This window comes from Gasterosteus aculeatus, chromosome X (assembly GCF_964276395.1).
Source record: "Gasterosteus aculeatus chromosome X, fGasAcu3.hap1.1, whole genome shotgun sequence".
Taxonomy (NCBI): Eukaryota; Metazoa; Chordata; class Actinopteri; order Perciformes; family Gasterosteidae; genus Gasterosteus; species Gasterosteus aculeatus.
Genome location: NC_135698.1, coordinates 2,433,170 through 2,459,992, shown reverse-complemented (window position 1 = coordinate 2,459,992; position 26,823 = coordinate 2,433,170). Strand labels below are relative to the sequence as shown.

The following is a 26,823-nucleotide window of genomic DNA, read 5'->3' as shown; positions in this document are numbered from 1 at the left end:
CCACTGTATTTGTTTATCTTAATGGGCTCATTGTGGACATGGAACATATAAGTGGAAGATGATAGGAGATAAAGAGAAAGAAGAGGGGAGTCAACCAAAACCTCTCAGTAGAAACAACCGAGAAATGCTCCTCTATTGAAACGTCTGGTGTAGACCCTCGTTTATTCAAAAGTTCATCATCCAGCAATTCCCTTACAGACTAAATGTGTAACAGCAACAGATACTGTATATGTGCTTCTGTATCCATAAGAGGGTGCTAGATGTCTTAACAGAAGTGCTGGATCCTTACTTTTTCCACTGGTAAAAAACGGTCTATGCTGTTCACCTGATAAGCAAATCAGATGTAAATAGAAACCTTTCAATTTGAAATATGAAAGGAAAAACGAGTTTTACATATTTTGTTGATCAAAGCACAGAGCACAGAGGCCTTGTGTGCTTTTGTAGTTGCAGTTTTCACTATGTAATCAGGCGCCTTGTACCTTCATCCTGCATATTTTTGGTGGCTGTTATGTCCGTGCTGTGTCTTTCGGTAGCTCTGTGCTTGTTTTTGCTGCAAGATGTCACTCTTTAAAATCGAGTATGAACTTTTTCTTGTGGTTTGCACTGGTTTTGTTAATTAAATAAAACATTTAGAAGGGAAATTTGTAGCATTCGGGGATTGCAGTCTAACACCATGTGGCCCGTTTTGCCTTTTAGGGATTCCTGTAGTTTCAAGACATGGGTGGAGGGTGGTTTGTATTTCTGCAGCCTTCACTAGACTGTATACAGATTTCACACTTGGATGAGGCAAGAATGCGCCGCCGGGAGCCCTCGACACGTTGATCTGGCCTGATTGCCCATGACTAGGGCACTGACATCACACATTGAGGAGGTGGGTTCTTCATGCCAGATGGAAGGAATGGGAACAAGTGCAGAAGAATAATTCTGCCATATAGTGGCATTCTAATTTCAAAGTAACAAAGCTTACTATTTACAGGATGTTAAATGCTTAGAGCAGCGGTTCCCAAACTCGAGAACGCCGCGGCCCACTTTGAAATCTGAAACTCTTTTTTTGCGGCCCACCCAAAACTTTAATCACGACTCTGATCAAAACATAAACTAGGGATGAGTAAATGACCTAAAAATGTATTAACCGACAATGTATGTTTTGTATACCATTTTCTCCGGAGCTCATATATATTTACTTTAATACTACAAGACGGCGCCCCATTTGACATATTTTTATATTAATTTCAAACTTTTCAAAAATCGAAAATTAAAAACCTTTTATTTATCCATTGTAAAATCACCTCTCGCGGCCCACCTGCAGTACCTTCGCGGGCCACCAGTGCGCCGCGGCCCACACGTTGGGAATCGCTGGCTTTTAGACGCACTGTGGCTTAACTGTGGCTCAAGGAGAGAAAGGAAGCGAACGGTCGTGGCGTGTTCCACTATCCTTATAGGGGAGGAACTAGCGCAATGTGTGGTGTACACAGTCGTGTTGCCAACAGGATGTCGCGCGCCCGCTTTAGTGTTGACATGCAACACTGCACGTCATTTGTCACCGGGTTCCAGTTTCATTTCCACGCATGGTCGTTTTATTTTTATTTTTTTTAAATAAGCGACGCAAAAAAAAACGCGGCGGAGTGCGCCCTCCTCCTCGCGCCGCCATCTGCGCAGCCGGGCCCGCCGTGACGTCACGGCGGCCCCGTTTATCCGCTGGCTGCTTCCTGCTGCGGGCGCGCACTCTCGTCGGGTTTTTTTTTTTACGGCCGGAACGTGTCCACGTCGCTGCTGCTGCGCCAGAGGTTCAGGGTAACCCGCGGAAGCCTTCGACGTCTTCGGGTACGTACAGCACAGACCCCCCTCCCGCCCGCGAACCGTATGCCGTCCGTAGGCGACGGCGGCGCCCGTTACCGCTCGACGCGCGACGTCGTGTGCGAAGAGATGCGCCGGGGCGAGGGGGAGGCGCGGCCGGGAGTTGCCGCTCCGGGACGTGCGCAGATAACGGGACCGAGTCGCAATGCCAGCCGGTCGTTACCGGTACACCCCCCCCCCCCCCCCCTTTATGCTCAGCGGAAACCGTAACGGTCCCCGGTGGTGATGCTCGGAGCTCCAAATGCGGAAGGTTTGACTGCGCGAGGCACTTTTTTTAAGGCGCGGGCTCGCGGCGCGGCCTCGCGTCCGCCGCGAGCCCGCGCCGCTCCTCTCCGCCGCAGAGTCCCGGTGGTCTCTCTCTCTCTCTCCCTCTCTCTCTCTCTCTCTCTCTCTCCCTCTCTCTCCCCCCCTTGGTGCGAATCTGCGTCTGACGAGAAGCACGGGACTCACCGGGGACCGCGTGTCGCCTCGCGGTGTCTCCCGTCGACGTGTCCTCGTGCAGGAATGTGTCCTCTTCACGAAGCCTAAAGTTATAGTTCCGTGTTACTGTTTCCCCAAAATGTCTTTTGCCACCTTCTAAACACACCTTTTTGGATCCTTTGAGGTGCTTGTGATAACTCTCGCTAGTTAAAGCATCTCATTTAGAGACCATTTGAGGTCTGGCTCTGCAGAACTGTGACTCACTCTCTTACCTGACTCGTTACCTGAAATAGAAGTCCATACCAACCTCTTGTGATACCACAACCACAACCACCACAACCACCACCACCATCATCATCATCGCTGCATCTTGTCCCATTGCTGCAGACGGATGCACCCCGGTGGGATCGTTGTCCGTCACCACGGCCTCCACGCATTTAAGCTGCTGTGCGAATTGGAGGACTTCAGTGTGGTTGGAGAGTCTTTACCCCCCCCCCCCCAGCAGTTGTCACGGTAGCCAATTGGTTATTTTCTAAAGTTTCCTTAACAGTAAACGGCTTTTTCTTGCGTGCAGTCGAGACCAGGTTTGAGTTTGTTTGGTTGCCGAGCGTTCAGTGACGTCCAGAGAGGAGACTGCCGGGTCAACACGCACTGAGCTTCTGGCTCGCAGATCTCAGCCAAATATGTTGTCCACCGTCAGCCAAGTGTGCGTTTTTAAACCGTTAAATATGTTAAACAATACGTTAACGGTCTTCGACAACGGGTACGTACGACGTACAGTACCAGTCCAAAGTTTGGGCACGCCGCCTTGTGTTTTCTTTTCCTTTTTCTACAGTGTAGACTGTAGAAAAAGTGCACACTCGGAAAAGAGAACCCACGTCGGAAAATGTGTTGGATTCTTTCCTCAAACCCACTTTTCCCCCAAATCCAGTCTAAATCACTGAGCAGGTTAAATGAAGTGGACTGGAGTATTTGTGTGTTTCAAGTGGATCCTCTTTTGACTTTTAAACTGGGAAAATAATTATTTTCTAATAAATAAAATATTTGTAATAAATGAAACCTTTTTAAGATTTTATCACATATTGTGGAAAATCGCAATGGGTCTACAAGGTCTTTCTGCACAATGTAATAATAAAATAACACTAAGTGAGTGTGTTCAGATGTGTAAATTGTCTAAATTTATAATGGCACGAAGCTAAAATACATTTTTCAGATTTGGCTTAAAAAAAAAGAACCCCACTTGCAGGGTATGCAGCACTTTAAAACATGGAGGTATCAGGGTTAACAAACGTGTCCACATCACAGCAAGTAAAGCAGAACAAAGTTTGGAGTTGGAGAGGTTGAAAAAGAAATCCGGCTTCATTCCAATTATCTTTTTTTTTTACGGTAACAGTTTAACAGTGTTTTGACTTTTTCCAGGCATGAAACCGATGATGATGATGATGATAATGGCAGTAAAATGCAATGCTGGATTTGGAGACTATTGTGCTCCCAAGTGTGACTGAATGCAAAGCTGTATAACCGGTTCAACTCCGTGAGCAGTACCGTACTGTTGGTGAAGTTCTTCCAATATGTCCGCTGACTGTTTATTTAACTGTGGTTAGCTTCTGCAAACGTTTCAGTGTTTCCACAACCATTGTACCTGCGCAATCCTCGCCGCCCTCGTGCACATTCCCGCACTAGTCAACTCCCGCCTGATACCAACCCAATATTGGGTTGGTCTCTCCCTGTCTTTTCTTAATCCTTGTCGTGTCTGCACAGGTGGAGTGGTGTTAACTGAGCAGACATCATGGTGAACATCCCAGAATACTATGCAGGGAAAACCGTCCTGATCACCGGCGCAACCGGCTTCATGGGAAAGGTACAGTAGTATTTGAGCAGTTCGGGGACATTACTGAACCACGCGTGTGAGCTGTTTGGAAAATCCTTTCCCTTCATTCAGACGACGACGAGCGTCGAACTCTACTTCTGCTTAATCAGGGTGAAGGACACGTTTCCTTACACACAGGAAGTATCCAAACACGTTGATGCTGAAATCGGTTGTGCTGCGGTTCTTCTCCCACCACGAAATGAGGCAGAAAGAATGAGGACAGTGCGGCAGTCATTGGAATATGATGATTTTATTGTCTAAAGTAGTGAGTGTGTCGTGTCGTGTAATGAACGCCTTCTGGTTGGCCGCATAATGCAAACGTGTCAAACGCTTCATTCAGCGTCTCCTTCCTGTTTTGCTCAAGGTGCTGCTGGAGAAGCTGCTGAGGTCTTGCCCCGGGGTCAAAAGCGTCTACGTGATGGTGAGGTCCAAAGCTGGGCAGTCCCCGGAGGTCCGCATCGCCGACATGGTCAACTGCAAGGTGAGGACTGCGTGTGAGTGGGAAGCCTCTGAGTTTCGGCGTGTCAGTCAGCCTGCTTACATGGATTGGAATAACTGGCTTAGTCGGACCGAAATGGAACGATCCGTGTCCGACTACGTGCGGCCCGACTACGATCCGACTAACACCCCTGGGTAACTCGATCCGATCCGGTTGATAGTTCGACTATTGCGGCATGTGACGGTGAATCGGATGAGGAACTGGACTTTGCGTCTTTGCGCGTGCTCGAGATCCCGACGGCGTCTTCTCTCCGTTATCAAATCATTCGCATTCGCTGTGCTCCTATTAACATCACGCACAGACAGTAGAGGGACGTAGCTTCACCTTGCTCTCCGCTCGCCATCTTTCTCCTAATGTTGTTGTCGTTGGTTGTGGTGAAGAGGTCAAGCGGAAATGGGTGTATCACAACTAGTTGTAATGAAAACAGCGCCACCTGTCGTATCGAATATGACGTGCTTTCGGCCAATGATTCAATTTGTTCACTGCCGTGTATATTGGGATAATAGCACCCCCCCCCCCCCCCCCGAAACATAGTCCGACTAAGCAAAGATTCCAATTATACCACCATGTAAACACACTGAAAGTGGTAACAGGCTCAACCACACTGATGGCGCTAACAGTGAGGTACTGCAGGGGGGGGGTTGCGACATTTTTGTGTTGATTTCTGGTCTTTCAGAATTGTATTTCTTGTCTTTAAATACACATTAACATGAATCCAACATGCATTCGCTCACAGCACCTGTCATGCAAATGCGACGGCACCACCGGATCACATCGCGTTCATGCTCAGGAGCGCAAAGCTCAAAAATAAAAGACGGCGGAGCAAACTCCGTAGGATAGGGCGTCCCTGCTTCATCTCGCCGTCAGTTTTTGGGGGACCGTGGCCTGAAAAACGTTGAAGACCCCTGATCTGACGTATTTGAGGTGCTGCTAAAATGTAGAACTCATTTATCATGCACACCAGTGTTTGCCGAGTACTCATTCGATTTGTTTGCTGATCAAATTGATCATCTGGATGTTTTCGCCATGTTTTGCCAAAATAGAGGCATAGAGGCCCGTAGAGCTGCGCAGTACAAATTGTCACCATGAGAGTACCTCTTTAAGATGGCGCTTCTAACCGTTAATTTGTGTGTTGGCGTCTACTTAACATTGGAAGCAGCCGGGGCAGCGTGCCGCTGCCGTTTGGCTCTAGACAGGAGGGCAGGTGTAAACACCACCTCGAATCCAACAGGTGGCAACAATAGAGGCTGTTCTCTTGTATGGTAACAAATTCCACTGCACACTGACGTTGTTTGTTTAGTGTGAACTGTAACTTGGGCTTGATATTTATTTTTATTTTTTTTCCCCCTCCTCAGCTGTTTGAAAGATTACAAGAGGAGCATCCCGGCTTCGCCGAGAAAATCGTCGCTGTGAGCAGCGACCTGACGCAGCCGGAGCTGGATCTGAGCAAAGAGGATCAGAGCATCCTGGCTGACAACGTTAACGTCGTTTTCCACTGCGCCGCCACCATCCGCTTCAACGAGCCGCTCAAGTGGGTTGAATTTTTATTTTAGCTTTTGTTCTTCATTCCTGGGAGGCCTTTTTTTGCGATGCATGTTCATCAGTTGGTCCTGATTCTGCGGTGGACAACGTGCAGTGCCGCCTGCCAGGGAGCCACGGTGGTTGCGGCGTTGCAGCGGTTGAGGCCGTGCGTGAAAGCTTCGTGCCGTCAGGACACCGGAACCCATTCAAATGAGTGACGATTAGGCCAATTGTTTGTTCTGCTCACCCAAAGACGCTGCGGAATGAAACCAGGGAGACGATAGTTTGTGTTTGGAGGAAGACGTCTGTATTCTCATTGACAAACAAACAAAAACATCAGAGTCATTTCATACCAACTGTTGTGGTCGTTTTTATGTCTCTGGGTTAAGCCGTCCGGATCTGAACTCAGGAGGGTTCTTATGGCGCGTTTCCACCGAGCGGTACGGTACGGGTCAGGGTTTTAGGACTATTTCATGAGCACCTGTATCAGTTTATATATATATTCGAATGCCCAATTAGGCCGGTGATCACTGCTTTAGTACATGTGTCAAACCCTACATCCCAACCCGCACTCTCCGCTCTGCATCTGCAAAACTACTCGTCCCTCCCTCACTGAGAGCAAAACACTCGACTAGGTCTCGACTCTTCGCTGTCCTTGCGCCGAAATGGTGGAACGCGCTCTCTGAAGACATCAGGACCGCAGAGAGCCTTCACATCTTCCGCCGCAAACTAAAGACACACCTCTTCAGACTCTACCTCGACTAAAGACTAACAAATTGCAGCACTTAAATTGTACTTGTGACGTCACTCATCTATAGCAAATTCTAAATTCGCTTATTTGAGGAAATTGCACTTTCTTGTTTCTTGTTCTCCTGAGTTTGTACCCTATGGTTGAATGCACTTATTGTACGTCGCTTTGGATAAAAGCGTCAGCTAAATGACATGTAATGTAATGTAATGTAATGTGTCTGAACAGGCATAATGGTACCAAATCTGTAACCCTCATTGCCAACAAGACACTGGGACGCTTAATGACTAACTGGTTCTGTTAGTTTGTTTTGTGTTGTCAACTTTACTGTCCTTCCTTCCCCCAGAGATGCGATGCAGCTGAACGTCCTTGCCACCCAGAAGATGGTGGCGCTGGCCCGCAAGATGAAGCACCTGGAGGTCTTCCTTCACGTCTCCACCGCCTATGCCAACTGTGACCGCGAGCTCATTGAGGAAACGGTGTACCCTCCCCCCGTAGACTACCGGAGACTCATTGACTCTCTAGAGTAAGTCGATCTGGACGGTTGCCAATTAACTTCTACTGATCTGTCAACTAACTGCTGCGGTGACGGTAATTGGGACCGGATTCATAAATAGCAAGTGGTGGTGTGTTGTGGAGGCTAATGTCAGCTCAGCCGTGGTCGGTAGAGAAAACGGCTGCTTAGTGACACTGATGCTGTAGAAGCCGCTGAACTGGATCAGTAAAGCGTCAGAGGCCTCCAGAGGGAGGAGATACTGATATCTCCAGGAGGGATTGTGTGTTGCGTCAAGCTTTTGAGGAAGATTGAAGGGACGTGCGGAGACGCGACACGCTGGCGTCAGTCAGGCTTAGGAGCTCAAGTACACTATTAAGGCCGCAAGTGTGCAACCCGTCTCAGAAGACGTTCCCTTCATCCTGTTCTCACACCTCAACACAGTTTAGTTCTTCATGCCTTTAGATGTTTATGAATTGCATATACCTAGGATAAGATTTTGAAGGCCCATTAACATTGTTTTGTATTCATATTGTCAGTGGTAAAGTAAACGTAGCAAATCTGAATATCTTATTTTATTTTTCCCCAGCTGGATGGATGACGAGCTGGTTTCTGCTCTGACTCCCAAGCTGATCGGGAAGCGTCCCAACACCTACACCTACACCAAAGCCATGGCGGAGTATCTGGTGCAGCAGGAAGCCGGAGACCTCAAAGTAGCCATTGTCAGACCTTCCATAGTGGGAGCCAGCTGGAAAGAACCCTTCCCAGTGAGTGATTCAGGCCGCTGGTGCTGGTTTGCTCCTTCATCGTGTTTCTGCTCAAGTTACTGTTGAGAAAGAAAACCCAAGAAAAGGGTTTGTGTTGGTGAAACGCTGACCGGGATCAGAGCAGAGTCCAACCCACGTGTCCCCTGAGAGCGCACACGTGTGCGCGGGGAATGGAAAGAAACTCCTCAGACGCTCCATGTTAATTATTGTCACAACGAATGGACTAACGACGTCAGTGCTAACCATCTGCTCTGCCCTCCTGCCTCGCTTTCAGGGTTGGATCGATAACTTCAACGGCCCCAGTGGAATATTCATAGCAGTAAGTACCAACAGGACCTGCCGGGATGTTTAATGGACTCGTGTCACCATCAACCGCTTCAGATGTTTGAACTACAGATTCACAACTTGCTATACAGTATTTGCTGACTGGCTGGAAAGTTAGAAAGCCATTTGCTTTCTCAAAGTTCTTCCAATGGAAGGAGGCCGGGTTCATTTGTTGCTCTACAGAGAAGCGAATGCGGGGCGACTTTCACTCTCTTCTCACCTCCTCTAGGCCGGTAAGGGGATCTTGCGCACCATGAGGGCGTCTAATGATGCGGTGGCAGACCTGGTCCCCGTCGACGTGGTCATCAACGCCACGCTGGCCGCAGCGTGGTACTCTGGGTCACAGACGCTCAACAGGTGAATAACCTGTCCGCTCACCTGCATCTTCTGCTCCTGTTGTGTTGATGAGTTGTTCTGAGCCTTTTCTTCATATCACAGGTCTAAAAACATCATGGTGTACAACTGCACAACTGGAGGGATCAACCCATTTCACTGGGGGGAAGTTGGTATGACGCCTCTTTTCTAAGCTAACACGCCCTCTGTGAAAACAATGGCTGTGTAATCGACTGTAACCTGGTCCACCGCCTGCCACACAAGAGCTCTGTTGACCTGTAACTGCGTATCAGGATCTTTGTTGCTGCTGACTCAGGCATGAAAATCCCTCACTTTTTGGTGGAATTCGCCGTTTTGAAACCAAATTAGGGGACCTACGTGAATCGTGTAGATTCGATGATTTTTTTTTTGTTGGGGGGGGGGTATTCATATTCAGTGAACTGCAAACAGTGCACGTGTCAGAAGGGAGCGCGAGATTCAGTGAATTGCGAACAGGGTGAGTGTTGGTTTCTGGTATAAGTTACCCAGGAGCTTTGTTGACATCGGCTTAGCTAACGTTAGCTACGGCTTGATGAGTCGAGTCATTTAACACCGCAGGAGAGAACGCGACGTTGGCCGGCTAGCTAAAGCGCCGGTAGCTAACGCTAGCGTTTTTGAGGAGGTAGATTTGTCAGAAGGTAGCGCGAGATTCAGTGAATTGCGAACAGGGTGAGTGTTGGTTTCATTGATTGTAATATTTTCTGGTATAAGTTAAGTTACCCAGGAGCTTTGTTGACATCGACTTAGCTAACGTTAGCTACGGCTTGATGAGTCGAGTCATTTAACACCGCAGGAGAGAACGCGACGTTGGCCAGCTAGCTAAAGCGCCGGTAGCTAACGCTAGCGTTTTCGAGGAGGTAGATCTTGAGGTGAGGGGACTGACGAGGCAGAAGGTAAAGTGCTCCACCGTTCTATCAATAAGCAGACCTGCCAACCTGATACGCATTTTGACTTCAAAGTACCTAAAAAATTGTCTAAAATTAATTTTAGTCTAGTTGACCAGCACACATTATATGCAATGCAATATAATGCATGACGAGTATTTAATGACTTATCCCCTATTAGTTGTTGTCAATTCCCACCCCCCCCCTCGTCGGTACGCAAAAAACGATCCCTGGGACAAAACCAGTTGAAAACCCCGAGAGGGGTAATATCCTTCTCACCTTTTTCACCCGTGACCTGTTTTCATGCCTGTAAACCGTTAAGCCTTGCAGGGAAAATTGTTCACTATGAACTTGTGTTGTGCAACTCTGTTTTATATTGTGCTTTGTTGGTTGCGAGAGGGGGGGGGGCAGAAGAATAGCAACACTGCTGTTTGATACAATGTGCTAGTGCTGGGTGATATTGCCCCTATCTACATGCTTTCACACAAGCTGAGTAATCGGATGAAGGAGAGGTTTGATTTACTTGCCATGAGGTTTTCTTGGAATTTTCCACATTGAGTCTCGCATGCTGCCAAAGACGGGTAGAGTTCCTCTCTGGACCTGGATAGATCACAAGGTCCACGTTAGTAGCTGTCGCCTCACGCCTGTACAGCAGGCTGGTTGTTGCTCACTGCTGTACAAGACATAACCTAATAAACTTTTCAGTGACCTCTGAGCTCCAGCTGTAGAGGAAGACCGCGTCGCATGATCTGCTCGGGTTTGAGAACCGGTTTGCCAGATAAAAGATCTTCACGCAGCTGGAGTACCGATGAGCAGCTCTGGATTAGATTGTGCACACGGATGAAAGATTGTTGTTTTGCCAGCGGCTGTCAGTCTACCACACACAACATCCGCAATGTCTTGCACTGCTGATTAACGACTTGTGTCAAACAACCTTCTTTTTCTTAGAGTACCACGTTATATCCACATTCAAGAGGAACCCCCTTGAGCAGGCCTTCCGTCGGCCCAATGTTAATCTCACGTCCAATCACCTAATCAATCAGTACTGGATTGCCGTGAGCCACAAAGCTCCGGCCTTCCTCTATGATCTGTACCTCAGGCTGATTGGACGAGAGCCCAGGTAACCCTCATCGCCGACTCCCCAACTCAACCCTTGCTACTCCCACTCATATACACACACACACATCTCTGCTGCTTCGGTCCTGTCGCTTCCCTTTCAGTGTACCAAGCTAACGTCGTCGCTGCCCGGCTAACGTGTTACATGATGCCTGTTTGGTTCTGTTGGGAGTTGAAGAATGCATAACCCAAATTCTGCCCTGACTACAAGGTTCAGTGATGGGTTCTGCACTCTACAAGTCCTGCTACCTGCAATCTTCATATTCTCTGTTGGGTTTCCAAAAATGTTAGCATTGAGGTTGTCTCAATCCCGTGACCGAATGGACGCCTCAGGACTTCATGTTATTTGCAGCCATAACCAGGTATCGGCCCTTTTTGACAAATGCTTTGCTCGCGGCTGAATTGTCAGATCCGTGAGCTGGATCCGCCCCTTTTTAAAAAAAATCCAGATACCAAAACCCCTTCAGACCAGTGGCCTGTGTTGGAATCACCAGCAGTGGTCTCTCCTTTTCATCTCGCCAAATCTCAGTAGGAGGAGCGAACGCACGTTCTGCTTCATTGCGTCCTTTCTGTGTCCCCCCCCCCCCCTTGTCCTGTCCTATGTGTATGTCTCTCCTACAGAGTACTGTATAAACATGACCTTCAAGACCAATCCCTTAGAGCAGGCCTTCAGAAGGCCCAATGTCAATCTGCGCTCCAACCCCTTTACTAATCAGTGCTGGACCGCCGTCAGCCACACGCTGCCGGCTCTGCTCTGTGACGGCTGCCTCCGGCTGACCGGCAGGCAGCCCCGGTAAGGCTGCAACCAACTCCGCCCCCCCCCCCCCCCCCCCCCGTGCCATGGCAGTCGGCCCAACCTCTCCCGCAAGCCGCCCAACCGTGTGCCTTCCCCTGACTGGTTACTAGGGGTGGGGGAATTTTTCGATTTCTCTCGATTCTCTCTAGATCGATTCGGTCTCGATTCAGAAAAGTTAATAATCGGAATAAAAAATAAAAATAAAGAAAAGGTCTGTCTCGCGCGAAATATTTGCTCGCTCGCGGAGCGTGAACTTCCTCGCTGGCGAGGAGAATCTCTGCTCGCGCTCGAAGGTGTTTTCTACGCACTCGCTGTTTTTCTTTTTGACAGTGAGGGGGCGGAGCCAGTCACCATGGTCTCTACACCTGATTGGTTACAAACCCCGTCTTTGGATTGGCTGGAGTGATGCATCCACACAACTATAGAAGCCAATTTCCGCACTGAAGAAAGGGGATAAAAAGTCGAAATTATGAGATAAAACCTTGTCAAAAAACAAACGCCCCCCTTCGGTAATCGTAGTGGAGCGTAGATGACAACCAGCTACAACCATCATTTACCATCATTACGGCACATTAAGAGCAACGCGTCCAGCTCGCAGACCGGTCCGTCAGTCTGAATCTGAGTATCTAATAACTTTACCGAACTATGGAGGAGCCTGCGCAGATCTTACCTCATTATTTCCATTTTCCAAAAAGTCGATCCGTATTGAAAGTTGGCAAGATATTCACAGATTTGGACTTTTTTCCGGTATTTTACAAATACGGACCGGTCTGAGACTAAGAGCAGCTTTTTCTTCATTTAAAAGAAAAATGAATCTGTTTAATATATTTTTTACATCGGCTACTTCCATATTGTGTTGAAATGCAAGCTGCGTTGGTTCTTTCATTGTTGATAGAAAATCATATTTGTGACAAAGATTTTTTTTTTCTCTTTATAAAAAGTTAGAGAAGGTAATTCATCTGTTGATTTTCTTTAATTATCAAATAAAGTAGGAAGTGATCAGCAACCTCTGAGTAGCAAACTCAGATTTGAGAAAATTTAGAAAATCGAGATGCATTTCATCAGTTTAGAATCAATAATCGGTTTAGAAACGAATCGTTGACCTCTGAATCGGAATCGAATCGTGAGGTGCCAAGAGATTCCCACCCCTACTGGTTACGGGGGATCCGGGAGGGGTTCGGGCAGAATGTGTGAAAAATGTTTGCGAGCCAAAGACTCAAAACCTCAATGGGAGCATGTTTTATTTTAAAACATTTTGTAATTGTGACCCCCCCCACCCCCCCCCCCCCTCCATTGGTCCCACGGCACCAATATACTGATCACCTCCCAAAGAATGCGAACCCTCTGCATGGTCGTTTCTCATGGTCGGCTCCTCTCTTCACGCTGTCTGTCTGTTCGACCTACACTGGGTATGCTTTGGTTAGATGGGGGTTTGAGATGCTCTTCGATGTGCAGCATCAACACGCATGTCCGTCACGTCCTCTGGGTCCTTCAGAGGAGGCGTTCAGGTCATCTCGATCTGCTCAATGATAGAACAGGCCTATTTTTTGGATCAAGCTGCTGTTATTCGAAACAACAGGAAATTTTGTGAACCACATATAGTGAGTGTCGCGTTGACTTTTTGCAGGTAGTTAAATGAACCTCCAGAAAGTGCAGCGATTGAAGTTGAAGAGGGGAACAAACACACAGCACTGTACAACTCTAAAGGTCTCCTGCATTCATTAGTTACTGGAATCCAAATCTGCCCGATAGAATCTTCTCTCAATCTGGGATTGTTCTGCAGAACTCCTACGTGGACAATGTCTGACCCTGTTCCAGGATCACTTTTGGGACTAAATAAAAGCTCCAATGTTTCAATAACGGCTGAAACAAAAGCAGCTGTGTGTCTACTCCCCCCTCCAACGCCATACAACCCTGTCCTGCCCCTCATCCACGACTCCTCCGCATGTCTGCATCCACTCCACCGCCGTCGCTGATCCATTCCATTCACCTGCCGGCGCTTTCCTTCCTTCCCCCTCCCCCCCATGCTGCATTTCCCTGCTCGCGTGCCGTAGGATGATGAAGACGATCACGCGCCTCCACAAAGCCATGATGGTGCTGGAGTACTTCACCAGTCACTCGTGGGTGTGGAACAACGACAACGTGGCCATGCTGATTGGGCAGATGAGCCCAGAGGATAAGAAGGTGGGTCCTCGTTTCTACAGACGGGCAACGTTCGTTTCCTGCTGATGTCACTGGAGAGACGTTTTTTATTTTTTTTCCCCAGGCTGAAAGAATCTCTGTTTGTCACATTAGAGCTGTTGTTCCCACAATAAGAGGGACTGACTGACGTTCATAACTGATGACCGAACGCTGTGATTTGTAGGAGGAAGTCTAGAAGCGGGTTTGAGTATTGTGTAGTTTGTGTAGGAACGGCGAGATACTCTGCCGCCATCTGCAACCTCCCCCCCTTGTGTAATGCACCACTGGGGGATGTATGGAGGTTATGTCTCTGCTCTCAGAGAAAGCACATACAAACGGTGTGTGTGTGTGTGTGACCTGCCATTTCGTTTTAGTTAGTTTTTTAGTGTTTCATTGTATTTACATTTTTTTTTTTTGCTTTGTCAAGTATCTGTTTGGTATGATGCAAAAAATGCGTCATAATAATCAGTTCAGATGACACATCTTGTCAATAACTCATAATCATAAGGTCATTGTTTAAGTTTATGATTTCTGTGATTTTTTTTTTTTTCTATAGATGTTTAATTTTGATGTGCGGCAGCTGCACTGGGCCGAGTACATGGAAAGTTACTGCATGGGCACCAAGAAATATGTCCTGAACGAAGAGCTGTCCGGCCTGCCTGCTGCACGCAAGCACCTCAACAAGTAAGCGTGGAATCTAACTCTCCGCCGCAGTCGACGCCTCGTGGCCGTACTTCCATCAACCACTCGTGTGTCTTACGTCCTTCGGGAGACGAGCTTTTCCTTCACGTTAGCCCTCTGAATGGGTAATACGGTCCGTGTCAGTCATCGCTCCAGCGGTAACAAAGCGCAGAAACCTTCCAGGAATAAAAAGGGAAGGGCATGAACTTAAATGAATATGTCTAACTCTTCAAATTCTCTGTGTAGCCCAATTTTAACCCACGCCAACCTACGGCTTGGAGTCCTCATCCCAGCTGTGTTTGTTCCCCAGGCTAAGGAACATCCGCTACACCTTTAACACCGTCCTGGTGGTGCTCATCTGGCGCGTCTTCATCGCCCGGTCCCAGATGGCGAGAAACATCTGGTATTTTGTGGTGAGCCTCTGCTTCAAATTCCTCTCCTACTTCCGAGCCTCGTCCAGCATGAGATAAAGGTCGTGGTCACGACGGCGAGTGAGGAGGCGACGGGGCGGCGGCATGAAGAAACACTGGCTGAGATGGAGAGAGGTTCCCTTACAAAGCTCCCGTGCTGCTTGCCTCAAGGATTTAGTGCAACGCGGAGAGCGCTACCAGACGAGCCTCGAATGCTTCATGTCCCGGATCCATCTCGCCTGATCTCCTAGCATTTCACAAAACGCCGAGGCATTGGATCGGTCTGTGCAGTGGTTGTGGGGCTGCTCTGCATTGAATGATGGTGTGTTGCACAAATCCGCTCGTTGGTTTTGAGTCATTCCAGGGTTCCTCTACTGTATCGGTCATCTTTGATTAAAAAATACTTTGACTGCTGTCCACGCAATGTTTTATTTTTTATTTTATTTTTTTGTCACCTGAAAACAACTTAATTTCCTTTTTTCGCCCTTGATGTTTTGCTTTGCTTGTAAAGCCAATTTTAAATTCTATATTTATATATATTTATATAATATATATATATATATATATTATATATATATAATATAATTATATATATTTATATTATAATTATATATATTTATATTATATTATATATATTTATAATATAATTATATATATTAATTTCTTTTTTCTTTTCTTTTTTAAAATTTGTTCTACAACCGGGATTTCTCTCTATTAATTTATTTGGAGCCAGTTGGATTGTGCTGTACTGAGTGGGAGCAGGCTGGGACAGACAGACACAGGCTGGCCTACAAATAAGTTTCACCTCTGTCCTACAGACTAGAGGCGTTCCCCCACCTTAGCTTGGTGCAAAGAGAAATTTGAAAACCCCAGGGGTGGAGCTCGTACTGGACCCGCCCCCCAATGGGGGCGGAGTCTTGTTGCTACACGCCCCCGTGTGTCCCCAGTGAACTGCAGCGACCAGTTCCCCGTTTCAGACCAAGCACAAAGGGACTAACTGTGCCTACAAACACATATTTTGCCAAATCCCATTAAAACACACCTCTGCCTTGTTTTCCCCTGCTAAGCTTCCAAATGTAAACTTTCAGTACGGTCAGTGAGTCTCTGGTGTGGACTCTTTCGTTGCTTTTTGTCAGTACACTACTCTTCAAGTGTGTCATTGTGTAGAGGAGTTATTGTTACCGGTTGGTTACTCATGGATCTGTCGTTTTTACTTGGTTGCTTCTGTAAATACATGTTTGATTTGTGATGTACTCACGCTGCGCATAACCTGCTCTTAAGCCTCTTAATGTTTTGCCTTCATTATTCTGCCTGGTTACGTAACGCATGTTTTTTTTCGGAGAACAAATGTTGGCTTGTTACAGAATTGGAGAGTTTTTTGTAGGAATGAACCCTGATTCTCATTAACGCTTAACTTCTCATACCTGCGTTTACTTGTGTGCATCGTCTGTTACCTTTTTCTCGAGCACATTGCAATGTCTACTAGCATGCATGTGGCCTGAATTCAGGAGCTGATTGCACAAAGGACCATGTGACTTGGTGGAGGGATGCACCCTTTTCAAAAGGAGTGTGGAGTGTATATTGTGCCTGAACCTTTCATTGCTCTAACAATGTAAAAAGGGAGCAATCCAATGTGTTATCTAATTATTTTCTGTACAGCTCTTTTTAGGTAGCCTTCAAGAAGATGTATTTTTCTCTAACATCATTGGCTGTAGAAAGCCTACTGCTTCAGCTGCTGTAAATATGTAAACAGGAGTGTTGTCGGTACCACTGCTAAATTTGAATCATTTTTCTGTGTTGTAGGAACATGTATTGTTTCTCCCCCAATGTCTTAGAATTAGTCACAATGTCCATTGACCCCTGAAGCGAACCCTCACAATGTGGTTATGTAGGTGTTGTGGGATTCGTTTCAGCTGTAATTTCCTTGCGAGGGTGAGCGGCTCAGTTTTGTCTTGATGGAGTGTCTGTCCCGCTAGTTCAGTGTTGCAGGAGTTGATCGGGGTTCTCCCCCAACTTCCGCCTCACGTTTCTACTACTGTCAGAAATACAGAATCGGCATCATTTCCACAGGAACAAACCTAAAATTGAGTAACTCCGCCATTATTCACTACGAATTCCTAAAGGCCCCTCAAGTGATTTCAAATGCGTACGTTTTTGTTTGACATAAATATTCATGGGTTAGCAACCTTATGTTGCATGAACTACCCCTCCCCGCCCCCACAAAAACATCAACTATTCTGCAGTGTGAGGACTGTCTAGTTTGATCAGAATGGATTGACTCTGGCATGTCAAGTAAGATGACGGAGCAGGAATTACATCTACTGACTCGTTCCTGAACCACTCCAGGTGCTTTCAGCAGAGCACAGTTAAAACCAGACACCTGAAAGGCCTCTCTGTTTCTTCGTTTACCCTTGAGACTAACCAAGTATGCACTCCTACTGAATATAAAAATTCAGTTTGCCTGTTTTCATCTGATGTGTGTTGAAGCTTCAACGGCCTGTGTATTGATCACATTGCATCAAGGTGGAACTGGAACATGTTTGACTTTTTCTGTATGCTGAGGCTGTCCAGTGTGACTAATGGGTCTTCATTTAGGGCGGCTACAGTGCCAATGTGTTCGTTGTAAATGTGACTGCAACAAATAATCAATGGGTGCCTTTTTGTCTCTAAACCAAAAAAAATAAACGGTGTTTAAACCTTCTCCTGAATGGGAAGTCGGATTTTTCTTGTGTCTGAGTTGTCCGTATGCCAGATTCAACTGAGGAACGACGGCCTCGTGGATCCCTCCGTCCAGCGGACCTTGATTCCTGCGATTTCGCTATCCGCTCAGTAGCTGAGTAAGAATGGCCGGTCCTCTAGCCTGCTTCAACCTCTGCAATTGTCCTCATATTCTAGACATCACTTCATTTGTGTACACCACATTGGGCAGGTAAAATAGAAATGCCCTGACTGGTTGTAAAGCAGCAGACTGACACTGTAAAAAACGTAAATGATACAGTGAAACTGTCAAATCATGACAGAGACCATTTAATCAAAATTGGAAATTCTATATCTACGGCAGTGAAACACTATATATACTCACCGTATCTTTATAAGGCACACCTTGCTAGTAGATGTTTTTCCTCTAAGAGCTGCATTGATTCTTTTTGATAGCCTGTGAGATGTTGCAAGATGGCTCAGTGTGGTCAGAAAGGAACACTAGTCAGCAATAATACTCAGTATCAAAACTCATCATCCAAACTCGTTTTAACAGCAGGAACCTCCTGTTCCCGCAGCGACCCGACGCCAAACGCCCTACGGGTATCTCCCGGTCGCCTGACCTTTCGTCCCCAGGTCCTCTACCTCCCAACCCCTTGTGTGTTCCAATGGTACCTTTGTCTGTCCTGCCGTCCTTGGGTTTGTTTCCTGTTTCATTTTGTAGTTTCCTGCCTCTCGTGTCCCTAGGTTAACTTTACTTCCGTTCCGGATGTTTCCTTCTGTGTCCGATCACCTGCACCTTGTGTGTCCCTTGTCGAGTCATTACGTGGTACTAGTTTCCCATGTGAGGGAGTTGTTTGCTTCCCCGTGTCTGGTCCGTGTTTTGCCCTCGGCATTCTAATACTTGAAATAAAGGTATTTTTGTCCGTGCGCAAATCTGCAAATGAGTCCTGCTTCGGCCACCTCGTAACTGTTCCTTGACCCTCTGAGGTCGGTTGTTCGGAATAGACGTTTGGAGGTCATTTATTTTGACATTGTAATCCAGCACATTAACACGATGGTTTGATGGGGGGTCCCATGTGACAACCTACCCCAGAGACAATGTGACAACTAACCCAACCAACTGGAAATTCTTGCTAACTTTAAGGCTATCAACTGGTTATCAAAAACTAAAGCTTTCTCCTCCCCCTTTTTAAGGTAAAAAAGGCTTTGTCATAAACCCATTGTGTAAAAGTCTAGAAGAAAAATATTCTATTTGACATGAAGACACAATGAGTCATCTCACCATATGCTACTGTATTTACGTGAGCTCTAACTCTAATTAAAAAGCTACGGCATTTTTAAATCACCAAGTATTGACTGTGAGGGACAGAGGAATTGAGAATTTGCGTCTCGATCATTTGGCCAGGATAACTGAAAATAAGACATACTAAATTAAAGACTCTTTAGACATGTTTGAAGTCATACAAACACTCTTCTTTGAATAACTATTTAATGTTTTTCCCACAATTCAACTTGCTTACCTAGTTATGTATTGACGTCTAATCCTTTCCACTGCTTCACCATTTGCAAGTTCGACAGCGGCTGCGTCTCAAAGTCGCTCGGCTTGGGCCAAACCGGGCGGCCTCTGAAGTGGGACGGTCCGGCCTACGGGGGGCTTCCTGCCGCTGTCATCAGCTTTACCTCCGCTGCTCCCGTTGCCTAGCAACCTGCCGCCGCTTGATCGTAAAAGCCTTAAAAGCCCAAAAAAGTGCAAAGTACAGATGAAGAAGACAATCTTCTTATTTCATTTAATTTAGGAAGATATGCTTCTCCTCCCGAGGATGATGATATTTCAAAAAAGTAAAAGTACCGATGCAATCTCAAGGCAGACGAGATTCCATCAATACCGTCAATACAGTAGCAGCAAACACATTTTCTTTTTTTCTATAGCATAAGATACGAGCTATTTTAACTTTAACCTTAAGATATTACAGAATATGTCCAAGCTACAGTACACACATCGTTCTCCTTCAGTTTGCTGCTGCTTCCTCCGGCTCCATAAAACACAACTAAATGTAAAGTTCATAATCACGCAACAAAACAAAAGGAGCAACGCTCAGATTCTTTGTGTATTTTTTCTGTAACGTTATTGACTTAGAAAGTGATTTTTTAGGTCCATAACGTGTCTGCCTGAACTCACTTTGATCCATTTCTGTTCATAATATGAAGTATAAACTATAAAGTGTGAAAGTTAAGTCCCGGTAACGTAAAGCGCTGGTTGTGTATGTTTGTTATAAATGTATGTTAGTAGATGTTCACAGAACATGGACCCAGGAGGGGCTCGGGTGAGAGTCTGGGTTAACGTTACCACTCAGAGCAGTTTATTCTAGCGTCTTATGTGTCTTTAAAAACACGACATTGGTTACCAACGTCACAGGACTTTAGCGATTTCATAAACTAAGATGTGATGTTATATGTTATATTATTTATATCGGTAGATAATTCGAGTGAATTCTATTACTCATGACAGATTGGGACAGTCGCTGCGGATGTGACGTATGAGGTCAACGAATGCGTCCTCAAGGATGCAGCCTGGCGACTTTGAGACACAGCTCCAGAGACAACAGGTGGCTTTAATGTTTAATCTCTTAATAGACAATAAACTGATGAAATGCGTTGTTTGCATCCGGTTTTACATAAAGAAATCACGGATAATAAATGCCTTGAAAACTCTGACGCTCTAAAGCGAAGCACTGATCTGCAGGACTTCTTGGTCCTCTTATTGTGCAGCTTTACTTGTTTACTTGTTGGGCAGAAAGATACAAGGCAACAATAATTGGCTCTTGGTGACAGCTGGCCTCCCTTCATGTGTCCGTACAATGCACCGCTCATTAAAACGGTGAAAACAGTCCTTCAGCGTGTTATGCTCTCTGCAACACCTGGCAACCGCCGCCGGGCAACCGCGCCAAGCGGTGAGTCACAAGCAGCCGTGACACCCAGCGGGGCCTCTGGGCTCCATAAACAGGATGAATGGACTGCACTTGTATGGCGCCTTTCTAGTCCTCCGACCCCTCAAAGTGCTTTAACGCTACATGACATCATTCACACACTGACGGACAGGAGAACCATACACACACACACTTGCACACACGCTACATATCTCGTTATTTACTGTTAATTAGAGGGCTTTTGGGCTCTTGCAGTTAATCATACTCATTTTTACAAATCTGTCAATTTTGCTGTTTTGTCGTGGATGACAGAACTTGCAAAAAGGGAAATGTAAATAAAATACACTACAAGAGGAATAAACCATTAAATGAGTTGAAAAAATATATTTTTTTAGACTTTTTTTAGGGTCAGTGAGAGTTATTGATCAGCGCAACTGTTTGAAGGTGGAAGGAAGAGAGTTCTGCAGGATCACCAAGATCCGTTGTCTCAGCACAATGACTTCCTACACCATCTACACCATCGACACCATCTACTACCGTCAATTCTGCCCATAAGGAATGGAGCCGTACATGGTGGACACCGAACGCCGCGGCCGAGCATTGACTGTCTCACAGACCGTCTCAGACTATCGTAGCAATTAATCTGTATCAATTACTTGGGTTTGTTTTTATCTCCTCATCCTGAAAAAGTTGAGATAACGATCATTATTTTCACTAGCAAGATCTCATTGGATGATGCATTAAGCCCACTGCCAGCAATAAAATATAGTCTGATTGATTGGGGTGACGAGGCACTTAAAATTGGCCTATACATTTTATCAACACTATACGCATTTAACAATATTTGGCCGTGCCATCGCGGCGGTGGAGGTGTTCCTTCAGTGTCATTTGAATCAGACTTTAAGAAACCACCACTTCAACCGGAGCTGCTGTGACAAAGAAAAACAAAGTAGTAAAAACCAAGGATGTAAAGATTAGCTTTCCTAAAACATTTTAACTGCCCGGCCATTATGTGTGAATCCTGCTGTCTTCCCACAGACACAACACCCTAAAATGCTAAAGGAAAATGCGGTCGGGGCATTTCCTGTATCGCTTCTTGTAAAGCTTTGTGTGAAAGGTCACCCTTTCACAACGAGCGCTCTGACTCAGCGAGTACATTCTGTTAACCCAACGCACCGCAGCCACATTCTGTTCTTAAATGTATCCTAGATGAAGCCAAATGTACAGAGGAAGCATGTCTTTGTTATATTGTGTTTCTCGGACTGTGGCTGCAACAGTAACAGCTTCCTACCTGATGGACTGCATTGAGGACAGCGTGTCCTCATGCAGCTGTGCTGACCTTGTGACACTTTCCCTCAGTCGATTGCTGCAGCGAACGCGTCTTTGAATGCACCACCGCCTGTTTCACTGCCTTTTTAATGAGTGTCCCCTCACACGGAAGCTTGTTTCCCCGGTGGTGACCATTGTAAAGGAGTCGGGTAGTGATGAGGACCGCTGGCCACCTGCTCCCTCTCTGGGTTTGGATCCACGCTGGCATCAATGCTGTCACAGCAGGTAAGGGAAAACCCTTCCTTATCTTTGATGGATCCTTCACGCAATGAATGCGGGACGTCTGAAAAGATGCCGTCCTGTGTGTCAGGTTCTAAGTGTGGGAGTCCTCGGGTGGGGAGCCCGATGGGTCGCTCTCTGAGGGTGGTTGGGGGAGCCCCGGCCATTTACGGTTCACATCCGTGGCTTGTAAGTAGTCCCACCTTCTTCTCTAAATATTCTTTATTTCAGGGTTTTCCGTTAACGGAGGGTTAGGGTTAACCCATTAACGGAGGGTTAGGGTAAACCCGTTAAGGGAGGGTTAGGGTTAGGGTTAACCCGTTAACGGAGGGTTAGGGTAAACCCGTTAACGGAGGGCTAGGGTTAGGGTTAACCAGTTAAGGGAGGGTTAGGGTTAACCCATTAACGGAGGGTTAGGGTTAAGCCAGTAACAGAGGGTTAGGTTTAACCCGTTAAGGGAGGGTTAGGGTTAACCCGTTAACGGAGGGCTAGGATTAGGGTAAACCCGTTAAGGGAGGATTAGAGTTAGGGTTATCCCGTTAACGGAGAGTTAGGGTTAGGGTAAACCCGTTAAGGGAGGGTTAGGGTTAGGGCTAACCCTGAGGAATACCTCAGTCTGTGGCCACGCTGGCAGCTTTATGTGAAGCAATGTCAGCTGCTGTGTTGGTCGGCCTTGAGGCCAGACTGGGGGGTCTGGTGGGCACGAGCAGAGGCCACTGGGCCACTGATTGGGAAGGATGATACATCACTTTGGACTTGTTGTCATTAGTCTAACTTATCTGCGCTCAGGTTTCCCTACGCAACGGGGGCTCTCATTTCTGTGGAGGGGCCATCCTGACTCATCGCTGGATCCTCACCGCGGCACACTGCCTTGCATCGCGCTCAAAGTACTGTTGTCTCTCGCCTCGCCGGTGCAGTATGATGGTCAATGCTCTGAATGCCGGTGCTGTATGTCGCTGTATGAAAGTGTCTTCTCCTCCGTCCAGAGACTTTCTCAGTGGTGTGAGAGTGGCGGTCGGAGAGTTTGACCAGACTGTAGATGATGAAGAGGAGCAGGTTTTTCTCATCAAGTCGGTCTCAGTCCATGAGAAGTACCATCATGCTTTGCCTTTCAGCTATGACATCGCTCTGGTGGAGTTGGATCAGCACATTCTACTAGGCACGTTTCCGTTTTTACCACTAACTCGCTCTGATTACGTTCTGTCCATTTGATGCCATGGGATTTTTTCAACAGGAGCCCGTGTTCAGCCAATATGTCTGCCTTTGCCTAATCAGAGCAATCCGCCTGAAACCAGTTGCATCGTGGGTGGATGGGGCAAGATGAAGGAAAGTAAGTCGTTTTCTTACTCCCAGCAATTACTGTTAGAGCAGACGAGCTTTCATTTTGTAACACTCCACTCTTCTGTTTCCAAGAGGGTTGCCTCCCCGCGGTGCTGAGAGAGGTCCAGTTAGAGCTGGTGGACCCAGCGAAATGTAAACACGTCCTTCAGACTGTGAAGGGTCCAAACAATGCCCAGCAGAGAGCAGCCATGACAGTTCTGTGTGCCGGGCCAGAGATCGGAGGCCGAGACGCCTGCCAGGTTTATTCACTGACCCCCCCCCCCCCCCCCCCCTCTCCCGGTTGCCATTAGTCCGTTACCACTCATTCAGTAGCTTCACACATCCTTGCCACTGTTTTACCCCTCCCTTCCCGCCTGTCTGTCCAGGGGGACTCGGGGGGCCCTCTGGTATGTCCGGCGGGCTCAGGGGACTGGGCGGTCCTGGGTGTGACCTCCTGGGGGAAGGGGTGTGGTCGGAGTTGGGGAAACAACAGCAGCCGCCCCCCTTCCAGGAGAGGATCCCCGGGGGTTTTCACGGACGTCCGGCTGCTGCTGCCCTGGATCAAGACTAAACTGCGAGCGGGTGGGTTGAAAACACTGGATCACAGGGTCACAGTTCAGGAGGTGAAGCCAGCAATGAAATGACCTTTGGCCTGTCACACGGAAATATTGAACATTGCACTACTATAATAGCAGAATACTTTGCTGTACACCCGTAAGGACCTTTTGCTGCTGGTGTGTTTTCTACAGCTGATGAGCAGAAGGAGGGAACACCGTCATCAGGTGAGCGTCTCGACCGCTCTCTCATCCATATTTCATAAAGCCTCTGTGACGTACACGTTATTTTATGTGTGTGTGTGTGTGTGTGTGCGCGAGGGCTCTGCGGCGTGAGAGATGGACGCGTCACCGGCCGCGAGGGGCTGCTCAGAAACCCCGCCCTCCCTGGCGATCGCTACGACAACAACCAGTAAGAGAGCTTCCCTACGGACTGGACGTAACTAAGATCTGACATGAAGAAAGAGGGAATCAATCAGCCCATCCTGTGTTGAATGATTACTACAGTGTGCGTGCGTGTGTGTGTGTGTGTGTGTGTCTTCAGGTTGTGTGTGTGGAGTATCAGTGTTCCTCCAGGTAACAGCGTTCTACTGGAATTTGACCACTTTGATCTGGAAAGTGACCCTTTCTGTCGCTACGACCGACTCACCGTGTCAGTCGGCACTCAGAGGCCAGTTGGTGAGTTTCTCACACACACACACACACACACACACACACACACACACACACACACACACACACACACACACACAGTGAGACGAGAGCTGGGCTCTAATCCACCTGAGGCCGGTGCTTGTGTACACATGTATGTACAGCACACACTCACCCGCGCTGCTCTTTCTGTCACAGGGGTTTTCTGTGGAGGGGTCCTTCCCGGCCCGGTGCTGCTGAAGAATTCCCAGCATGCAACACTTGACTTCTCCACCGATGTTGACCGAGCAGGGAGCGGCTTCGCCATCCGGCACCGTGCCGTCCAGGGAAACTCCAGTCTGGGTGGGAAACGTGATTAACATGTGCACACCAACACAAGTGTGTGCTGAACACACACACTGTGTAATAACGCTCGGCGCGCCTGTGTGTGTGTGTGTGTGTGTGTGTGTGCGTCAGGATGCGGAACCGTCGTGCTCGTTGACGATCTGACCCCCGTCCACAGTCCAAACTACCCACGGTGCTACGGCGAAGACTGTGTCCTCCGCTGGGTTGTCCACGCTCCACAGGGACACGTGGTTAAGGTGACGCAATCAAAGCTAAAAAGGCAGCGTTTCCCTCAGGCGCTCGGGGCTGATTCCGCTGTTGTGCTCCAGCTGGAGTTTTCAGATTTCGACCTGGAGGAGTCGGACGGATGCCTGTACGACTCCCTCACTGTCCTGGGAGATGTGGAGGGGGCCGAGGAGATTGGTAGGAGGGATTCATCTCCAGGTCTTTGTTGTGTCTTCAGCCGCAACTGAGCGGTATCTTTCTGCAATGTTTCCTAGTGGTGCTGTGTGGTGGAGATGTTCCTCCTCCCGTCCTCTCCTACCACAGCGTCATGGTGCTTCACTTCACCTCAGACGGCAGCGTCACGCGCCGGGGCTTCAGCGCGACGCTGACGTTCATCAGCAACGCAGGTGTGCACTGTGACTAGAATGAAATGCAGGGTGATAAAGGATTTGTAAATCAAATGAAAACCTAAGTGACACGACGACTCTCTTTCTCTCTGCAGACCTTCAGCGACCCAGAGGGGGGGGAGAGGTCACACAGACCAGCGCACACGGCACACGCTCGCAGTAGCAACAGCTCCCAATGGCAAACATCGGGTTACTCCAAATCTGAGTAGATGAAGGACGCGTTGCCGCTTCTCTCCCCGACTCCCTGCACACACATAAGAACGGCACGAGCATGAGGGGAAATGTGAAGCAAGAAATGCATTTATACCAACATGATCACACATGGTTCGTTTCACTACAGCATGATGATGAATTAATAGCGAGGAAGGCCAATAATTTGCTTGTTAAGTTCACTTACGCAGAACTGCCCAGGGAAACTTCTGCCAGCGAAGCAGTTGCAATTAGGACGTTAAGTTGCTCAAAAAGTTCATGCAAATATTAATGATGGAGAGCAGGTGGACACTTTCCATGTGGTTGAGTTTTCTGCTAGTGTTAAAAATTCATGCAACTTGCTTAAAAAGCAGTGCGGGGCCACCCTGAGCAGCTCTAGCGTAACAATCAAATGAAGTTACATGAATATAGTACAAAGTATTTATTGGAAATGATGGAATTAGACCAGGATTTTGACAAATTGTGTGTTGTTAATGTGGTTATTTTATACAACTGGGAGTTTCATTTCTGCTGCATGCTCTGGCAGCAGCACTCCGTGTCCTTCTGGAGACCTTCTGGAGACCTTCTGGAGACCTTCTGGAGACCTTCTGGAGACCTTCTGGCCTCTGCGGTCCAACGTCGAACACTGACTCTCCACAGAACGAAGGCCTGGTTCATTTGACAATCCTACTTCCTGTATCATCTCTTACATTTACGAGCCGCCCCGAGACATCTCCGTGGCAGCGGCTAGGGAGCCGTGCCTTGCTCGTGGGCACGTTGACGGGAAGTGTTGACGACGAGCTTGTGTCGGCATACCGGTAGACTGTGTGTCACAACATCAGTGGACATCCTGAGACATGTGACGTACTTCTGCTTCTCCGTGCACTCTGGGACATGAAGGAAATCTCGCTGGGGTTCAAAGGTAACAATTTCCCTACAAATGATGACACACAGATGTGGACGTGGTGACGCCTTTGTCTCATTTCCAGTAGTGCCGTCCAAATGTGTAACAAGAGGGACGATGCATCTGTTGCCGGTT

General features: G+C 47.5%; 3 protein-coding genes and 1 long non-coding RNA gene across 5 annotated transcripts; 3 read left to right on the top strand and 1 right to left on the bottom strand.

The window, feature by feature from the left end:
* The first annotated feature begins 1,694 nt into the window (after positions 1-1,694).
* On the top strand, positions 1,695-17,639 carry LOC120808980 (fatty acyl-CoA reductase 1). Of its 2 annotated transcripts, none has more exons than XM_078082326.1 (13): positions 1,695-1,824; positions 4,039-4,138; positions 4,512-4,628; positions 6,002-6,177; positions 7,262-7,441; positions 7,998-8,175; positions 8,450-8,494; positions 8,729-8,856; positions 8,938-9,005; positions 11,493-11,664; positions 13,722-13,851; positions 14,405-14,532; positions 14,840-17,639. In XM_078082326.1, exons 2-13 carry the CDS (start codon positions 4,067-4,069, stop codon positions 14,997-14,999), a joined length of 1,554 nt encoding a protein of 517 aa, XP_077938452.1. In that variant the 5' UTR covers positions 1,695-1,824; positions 4,039-4,066; the 3' UTR covers positions 15,000-17,639. The 2 variants fall into 2 exon arrangements, with proteins under 2 accessions (XP_077938452.1, XP_040018339.1); XM_040162405.2 differs by lacking the exon at positions 11,493-11,664 and adding an exon at positions 10,704-10,875.
* A 4,291-nt stretch (positions 17,640-21,930) lies between these two features.
* LOC144383754 (ovochymase-2-like) lies at positions 21,931-23,326 on the top strand. The gene is made up of 4 exons (XM_078082963.1): positions 21,931-22,120; positions 22,206-22,303; positions 22,904-23,001; positions 23,101-23,326. The coding sequence occupies exons 1-4, from the start codon at positions 22,051-22,053 to the stop codon at positions 23,324-23,326; spliced, it is 492 nt and encodes a 163-aa protein (XP_077939089.1). The 5' UTR covers positions 21,931-22,050.
* Positions 23,327-23,352: 26 nt separating this feature from the next.
* On the top strand, positions 23,353-26,407 carry LOC144383691 (ovochymase-2-like). Its single transcript, XM_078082324.1, has 11 exons — positions 23,353-23,444; positions 23,528-23,694; positions 23,821-24,016; positions 24,184-24,216; positions 24,310-24,400; positions 24,533-24,666; positions 24,838-24,981; positions 25,096-25,220; positions 25,293-25,386; positions 25,464-25,595; positions 25,691-26,407. Exons 1-11 carry the CDS (start codon positions 23,435-23,437, stop codon positions 25,756-25,758), a joined length of 1,194 nt encoding a protein of 397 aa, XP_077938450.1. The 5' UTR covers positions 23,353-23,434; the 3' UTR covers positions 25,759-26,407.
* Positions 26,215-26,513, bottom strand: LOC144383693 (uncharacterized). Its single transcript, XR_013451105.1, has 2 exons — positions 26,401-26,513; positions 26,215-26,367 (listed from the first exon to the last, which is right to left on the bottom strand). It is a non-coding gene; the product is annotated as an uncharacterized LOC144383693 (long non-coding RNA).
* Positions 26,514-26,823: the final 310 nt, after the last annotated feature.

What these genes read in the sequence shown, in the direction of transcription:
- LOC120808980 (XM_078082326.1), top strand. Translation starts at nt 4,067, where the DNA reads ATGGTGAACATCCCAGAATACTATGCAGGGAAAACCGTCCTGATCACC. An exon ending in CGCTTCAACGAGCCGCTCAA is followed by an intron (nt 6,178 to 7,261) that starts GTGGGTTGAATT and finishes TCCTTCCCCCAG; the next exon opens with AGATGCGATGCAGCTGAACG. An exon ending in GCACGCAAGCACCTCAACAA is followed by an intron (nt 14,533 to 14,839) that starts GTAAGCGTGGAA and finishes TTTGTTCCCCAG; the next exon opens with GCTAAGGAACATCCGCTACA.
- LOC144383754 (XM_078082963.1), top strand. Translation starts at nt 22,051, where the DNA reads ATGAGGACCGCTGGCCACCTGCTCCCTCTCTGGGTTTGGATCCACGCT. An exon ending in CATCAATGCTGTCACAGCAG is followed by an intron (nt 22,121 to 22,205) that starts GTAAGGGAAAAC and finishes CCTGTGTGTCAG; the next exon opens with GTTCTAAGTGTGGGAGTCCT. An exon ending in ACGGTTCACATCCGTGGCTT is followed by an intron (nt 22,304 to 22,903) that starts GTAAGTAGTCCC and finishes ATCTGCGCTCAG; the next exon opens with GTTTCCCTACGCAACGGGGG.
- LOC144383691 (XM_078082324.1), top strand. An exon ending in GATCGCTACGACAACAACCA is followed by an intron (nt 24,401 to 24,532) that starts GTAAGAGAGCTT and finishes GTGTGTCTTCAG; the next exon opens with GTTGTGTGTGTGGAGTATCA. An exon ending in CACAGGGACACGTGGTTAAG is followed by an intron (nt 25,221 to 25,292) that starts GTGACGCAATCA and finishes GTTGTGCTCCAG; the next exon opens with CTGGAGTTTTCAGATTTCGA.